Source organism: Trematomus bernacchii, unplaced genomic scaffold, assembly GCF_902827165.1.
Source record: "Trematomus bernacchii unplaced genomic scaffold, fTreBer1.1, whole genome shotgun sequence".
Taxonomy (NCBI): domain Eukaryota; kingdom Metazoa; phylum Chordata; class Actinopteri; order Perciformes; family Nototheniidae; genus Trematomus; species Trematomus bernacchii.
In genome coordinates this window covers 1,037,993-1,045,492 of record NW_022987370.1, presented here as the reverse complement: position 1 = coordinate 1,045,492, position 7,500 = coordinate 1,037,993, and the positions used below count along the sequence as shown (strand labels likewise).

Below are 7,500 nucleotides of genomic sequence, written 5' to 3'. Positions count from 1 at the left end.
TAGAGCATGTGCGTTGATATTCTGCTAAGACATATTGTCAATCCCTAGTCCCACCTGTAACTGAGTGATTAACTAGATGCATTTTATTGAGAAATATGAACAAAAAATAAACTCTTACCCCTCGATTCTTATCGCCACCTTGTAAACCACGGCGACTATCGCAGTCAGTACGAGACCGACAGGACTGGCCCCTCTGGAACAGAAAGAGAGCTGGTTAGGGTTTATATTGTGTACATAAAGAGAGCAACAGCAAAAAAATACAAGTTGAGAGTCTGTACCATTTTTTTTCCCCGGTCTATTTTGCTGATGTTCAGGTGTATATCAGTATGTAGTGTCTCTACTTTAAAGAGTCCTCTCCTGCTGATGTTCAGGTGTATATCAGTATGTAGTGTCTCTACTTTAAAGAGTCCTCTCCTGCTGATGTTCAGGTTGTATATCAGTATGTAGTGTCTCTACTTTAAAGAGTCCTCTCCTGCTGATGTTCAGGTGTATATCAGTATGTAGTGTCTCTACTTTAAAGAGTCCTCTCCTGCTGATGTTCAGGTGTATATCAGTATGTAGTGTCTCTACTTTAAAGAGTCCTCTCCTGCTGATGTTCAGGTGTATATCAGTATATCCAGTGTTGCTGTTCCACATGACGTTAGACGTACGTAAGCAGAACCAGAGATCTCCTGGAGGGATATTATTATATAATTAATTGATACAGTAAAACAAATATCCTACTTCTATCACACGCTGATATCACCCATGAATACACGCTCTGTGCTTGAAGCTCTGTCATGAGATTAGCGAGTGTTTCATGCCTTCACTCTCCCTGTGGTGATGCATACCACACACACACACACACACACACACACCACACACACACACACACACACACACACACACACACACACACACACACACACACACACACACACACACACCACACACACCACACACACACACACACACACACACACACACACACACACACACACACACACACACCACCACACACACACTTAGAAAGTCAGAGAGTTGTTCTCTTTGCACGAAGTCTTTGCATCTTCCTCCGAGCGAAACACATGATACTGATCCCAGATCTGAGTCAATTCACCACACTGTCAATCGCTCTGTGAGAAAGGAGGTAAGAAACTGCTGAGTTTGATCAAAGTGTGGGAAAAAAAAGTGGACTGGGGGCAAAATGTGCTTAATAATTTACCCATTTGCCACACTACTTAAGATAGAATCTATATGCCTTCAACACCACTTCATAAGGGCAGCATTTATGTCACATGAATAATCCTTTCATTGTAAAGGTTCCACTGTTGCTGTGCAGAATCCATGTCGCATGCTAACAATTTATCTTGCAAACCATCATAACTTTTACGTCATAACCTACTTTCCTATTACGTGTGCATTCAGTGCATTAACAAGTAGAAAGTCAGACCATATCATAGCTCAGATGTGACTTTTTACACATTTTTCAGAACATTTTTAGACTTTTAAAAGTGATCTAGACAATTAGCCATCAGAAAAAAAGGACATATCTTATTTTGTTTGGAGTAAACCATGCACTGATGCAAAAACATGTGGATATGTGGGTTGCTATGGCTTCACCACATGTTAAATGGTATTAATGTGTTGGTGTGTAAGCTTGTTTGCGTACTGTATTATGTGTGTCTTGGAAAATATATAATAAAATCTAGGAGTGCAGCCGATTGCATTTGCTTTTTCTAAAAGGTCTCTTGCAAACCTTATAGCTTTTACGTCATAACCTACATGTGTACTGTATATAAATGGTAAGCTGCCTGGAAACCATATGAAATGCAGCCGACATGATACAGTAATTGAAGACTCCTGGTCCTTGAAGATAATGTGAAAATAATAATAATAATAGTGACAATCAGCAGCTATTCCAGCTCCAGCTCCAGCTCCTACTCAAGTAAACGTCTGAGTGCTAATGGGTGCCTGCTGATGCTTTGTCTAGGACTCAGAGAGACCAGTTAGTGTGTGTGTGTGTGTGTGTGTGTGTGTGTGTGTGTGTGTGTGTGTGTGTGTGTGTGTGTGTGTGTGTGTGTGTGTGTGTGAGAGAGTGTGTGGCACAGAGAGGGGATATTTTTTCGCCTCCAGTCTTTGTTTGTGACTGAGAATATGACAAAGGAGGACTGGAGTACTCTCAAACAGTGAAGCATGATGGATTTTTTTGTATATCTCATATCTCCAGCATGTATTAATAAGATGATACAAGAAGAAAATCAGCATCAATGTGCAGCCTTGAGACTACCTTTTGTGTCCTATGTGACACAAATTATTCCAATTTCTAACACGGCTTAGTTGAAATATACTTAATTCTGATTGGTAAATTCGGACACTCCATAGGTCTGCTAATTGACGCTAACAGTTGCCAAGGATAACAGACAGACCGTTGCTAAGGAGGATCATGGGACTTTGTATATATTTAAGATCAGCAGTGGACAACACACGTTACAGGTAAAAGGGGGGGAAAGAGGGTGAGAAAGTCAATAACACAAAATTATGACTTTTTTCGTTTTTTTTTTTAATGTGTTTTGGGTTTTTTAATGGGTTATATTGGCAGCTGGCTCGTCAATCTTGGTTGCCTAGCAATGACTCATGTAATGTTGTCACAGTTGTCGTGGGGACGAGGCACGGACGCAGACGTTTTTACCTTTTAAAAAGAGGAATTGGATAATAAACATAATTTTTTTCATCTGCGTATAATCTGCAGGAACGCACTTTGGTCAAAAACGCAGTTTGACGCACGACAGCAATCATCGGTAATTATTCAGGATGTTGAAAACTGAAATTCTGATCAGGTTTAAAGTTGATGGTGATAGAAACACCTGTTGTGATTCATTAGAGACAATCTCTGCTGCAGAAATACATTCACTTTACTGGACACACACACACACACAACACACACACACACACAACACACACACACACACACACACACACACACACACACACACATCACCACACACACACATCACACACACACACACACACAAACACACACACCACACACACACACACACACACACACACACACACACACACACACACAAACACACACACACTTACATGAGAGCCAGGCCCAGGTAGTTGGCGGTGCTGCCCCAGTACTACGGGTTGTCTAAGACGTTGAGGGGAAGCAGGGCACCGTGACGCGCCAGCAGGAGACCCAAAAGAAGCACCGGGAAAACAACACACCCCACAACACACACAACCACACACACCCACACACACACACACACACACACACACACACACACACACACACACACACCCACAACACACACACACCACACACACACACACACACACACACACACACACACACACACACACACACACACACACACACACACACACACACACACACACACACGGTTACTGCCGGAACATTTTAAGGTTTTTTTCACACAAAACTCTCCATTTCAAAACAAACAAAGGTAATTTTTTTAGTATCTCTTGTCCTGTTTAGTGATTTTCGATTTCATCTCAAAGTATGTTAGCTTGTCATGCTACAAACACTGAGCTATTCCGTTTTCATTTAGACATTTCACGTTAATTATCGAATAAGAAAAGTGGGGAAAGATATAAAGAGGCTCGTTATCTGCTCATCTGTTAAATGCTCTCCAACAGCCAAGCTTTCTTTCTCCAAGTATTTTTTCTGACATTGGAAACTTTACCCTACTTTAATAAGTAAACCTGACGTGGTAAATAACATGAAGCGCTGCTGGTCCTGTTTTCTGTCAAAGAAAATCTGTTAATACCCAATTTGTATAACAATGTCACTTATTTTAGCACTACAGGGTAGGGATGGGTACCGAGCCCTGGTATTAAACGGGCCCCGGGGCTGAATTATTAAAGACCGTGGTACCGTTAAGCTCCGACGTTATCGGTCTTTTTATCGGCACTGGAGACATCTAAAAAAATATGTCATATGTATTATTGCTACACAAACATTATATTGTAGTTTTAGTGTCGCCAACTCCGTTTCTAATATGCAAAAAGACTACAAAATGCATCTATGATAATTTTTTTGTATTTTCGATCTCTCTCTCCTGTCTGTGTGCGAGGGGGCGGGGCAGTTTACACACACGCAGCTGCTACATGCAGCCAGCAACACACACACACGGGGTGTTTCTCAATCGCGAGTAAAGCTGCTTCAGAGCCACTATTTCAAGCATACTACGTCATCGAGTGCCGCCGAAGTACTGTTCCAATCTCCAGCATACTTGGAAATCTACCGAGCCCCGGCGTACTCCGTTTGGAGAAATATCGAGGCTGCACATGAGTAGACTCCTGCGGTCTTAAAATCCCCACAATGCTTTGCGCACGGACCAATTTCCCCAAATCTGTGGCGGAAGATGTAAGGCGGGGCCTCTCATATTGACGCACACCTGCACACTTGCTAGCCTGTTCCACTCTTTGTATTCCGAATGCCAGGAAGTATTCTTGACTCGCTTCTGAAGCAAGATGCTCGGCAGACATGTGCTACCAAGCAAGCGTACTCGCGATTGAGAAACACCCACGGAGGAGATGGCGGAGAGAACGCGCTCCGAGGTGTGGTTAAACTTTACCCGTCTCGATGTGGACAATGCTCGTTGCCAAAAGTGCAATAAGAGTTTAGCATGTGAGGGCGGCAACACGAGCAATTTGTCTAAACATCTTGCAAAAGTGCTCCACATTCAGACGGAGGAATGCACCGGGTTCGACTGTCTTTCTAGTAGCGCTGTAGCCCCATCCACGAGTAACGTTTCCACGTCAGGTGTTATGTATGCTAGCAGCAACACACGGAGTTAACTCAATTATACAATACGTTATTTATTTGTTAAAGTTTCAGCTATTCTGTTTACAGTTCTGTCTTCAGATTATTTAATACGATTTGTTAAACATTGTTGTTTCTTTTGATGTGAAATATTATTTATTTAATTTAAATAAAAAGCTATGTTAATTTTGTTCACAATTTGTTTATTTTTTTCTCCAAAAGTACCGTTAAAAGACCGGATCGATAAGCGGTATCGATTAAAGTATTAGTACGTTAAGCCTTAACGATAACCCATCCCTACTACAGGGGGACAGATCACACAACAAGCGTTTGGTTTGATACAAAGCATACATTGACTTTTGCTGACCTCATTTCTGACATCCACAGCGTCTACTTGCAACACAAGTCTGATTTGAAAGCAGAGCATAACTTCTGCGTGTGTTTTCTGCGTCACTGTTGTTGCATTGTGGTTTTAAAATTGGCAGCATGTATTTGCGCGGAGTAGTAGTGTAGAGAGTGTTGGAAGAGGTTAGCGAAGTGTTTGTGCGATAAGGAGGGTTGAAGGGGTTTCGATCCTCAGTAAGCCGTGTGTGTAATTTCATTTTGTTTAGATGTGTGTTGTTTCTAACCCTGTGCCATCGCTTTGAATCATCAGGTCACACTGACTCCAGAAGCTCTTTATAGAGTGAAAGAGACACATCAAATTACAACACACACCCTCAGGCTTCATCCTTCTACAATGTGTGTGTGTGTTTGTTGTGCAGACAGATCATGGTGAGGCGTAACAATCATCCTCACACCCTTAAACACCCATATACACATGGGGCAGCTATTTCAATGCTATACAAATTGAATTATTTCCTGCACTTTATTTTGTTATTATTTATGTATGTATGAATGCTGAGTGTCTTTGTTATGTTGTCTTTTCTGAATGTTTGATGGCACCTTAAAAGGAGTAGCTTTACCCTTCTCGTTGTACTCGTATAATGACAATACATGCTTCTATTCAATAGCTTATGTATATGTAGGATTTAGCTTGGGGAGCATGACAATGCTGCTACATGTAGCAGCTAAATGGTATTCAGCAGAGATGGTTAAAGTACACACATCCTTTACTCAAGTAAAAGTACAGATACTCATGTTTAAAAATACTCTGGTAAAAGTAGAAGTACTGACTAAACTTCTTTACTGAAGTCAAAGTAAAGAGGGCTTTGAAATGTACTTCAGTAAAAAGTACCCATAACTAGCAGCTGTTTTAAAGAGTACCTGACCTCCCTTTATATTAATAGAACAATAATGTCATTGTTAGCTAATGAATGTTTCCATGCTGAACAACGGGCAAATGACAACGTTTTCATTGGTCCCTCTTCTTAGAGAAGACCAGGAAATGATGGATACACGGATCGTGTTCAAATCAATAGGCACGCAATGACTCTAAATCATAATGATCACGCCACCAGACACACATTCAAACTAAAGGAACCAGCCTGTTTGAAAATGTGAGAAGTAGCAAGTACAGGTATTTGGGTTCAACATGTAAGAAGTAGAAAGTACAGGTATTTGTGTTCAACATGTAAGAAGTAGAAGTACAGGTATTTGTGTTCAACATGTAAGAAGTAGAAAGTTACAGGTATTTGTGTTCAACATGTAAGAAGTAGAAAGTACAGGTATTTGTGTCAACATGTAAGAAGTCAAAGTAAAAAAGACGTTCAGAACTTCAGAAAAAAATAAGTAGTGGAGTAAGTACTGATACCAGAAAAATGTGCTTGAGTATAGTAAACAAAGTATTTGTACTCAACTACTTCCCACCTCTGGTATTCAGCAATCAGCTTTATGAATACTGAAGAGAGACTGCATTCTTATCCATGAAACTGTCAGTGGTGGCAGAGTAAAATTCTCCCTCTAGAAATGTTTATCAGTTTTTCAACACTCTTGTTATCTGTTTACTGCCGTCAGAGTTCACATGTTTTGACGGTGTTATAGTGATTTCTCATCTGCTGCGTCTCATCACTCACACTGTTGTCCTTGAAGAAAGACTCTGAGAAATGGATTGAAACAGTCCTGCTCTAAACGGGCAGAGAATGAAAAATCCCATCGGAAGTCTCTTGTGATTCCTCTGCTTGACACACACCACACACACACACCACACACACCACACACACACACACACACACACACACACCACACACACACACACACACACACACAACACACACACACAACACACCACACACACCACACACACACACACACACACACCCACACACACACACACACACACCCACACACACACACACACACACACACACCAGTCTGGATGTTGGTGGTGACTCAAAAACACTTGAAACGGACTGACCCTAGAAACCTGATCTTGTCAAATGGTAACGATGATACTCGTGCCCATTTGATTGGATGCCTGGAAGCACACAATGGCACAACCAATGAAAACAAACATGGCTGTCCTCGAGGCAGATGCGACGATTTGCATGTGCTGATTGCGGAGGACATGCAAGTGTTTGTTCACATGAATATGAATGAGAAAATGTGTGTGAAGTCACGTTTCTTACAGCGAGTGTCTGCACGGTTTTCTCACGTATGAGTCACACATGATTGCATGATCCAGAAAATCCAAATTATAGTAGTATAAGTAGGGAAGAAATCATAGTTTTTTGGTCAAAAGCATACAAAACAACACTTTAGCGGCAAAAGAAACATCAACA

At 41.3% G+C, this 7,500-nt stretch overlaps 1 protein-coding gene across 1 annotated transcript in view; it reads right to left on the bottom strand.

Annotated features, from left to right (window-relative positions):
* Window positions 1-7,500, bottom strand: part of pemt (phosphatidylethanolamine N-methyltransferase) — a 65,705-nt gene that overhangs the window by 3,010 nt on the left and 55,195 nt on the right. Inside the window, 2 exon segments of the mRNA XM_034132838.1 lie at window positions 119-193; window positions 3,088-3,192. Coding sequence (XP_033988729.1) covers window positions 119-193; window positions 3,088-3,192 — 180 coding nt within the window.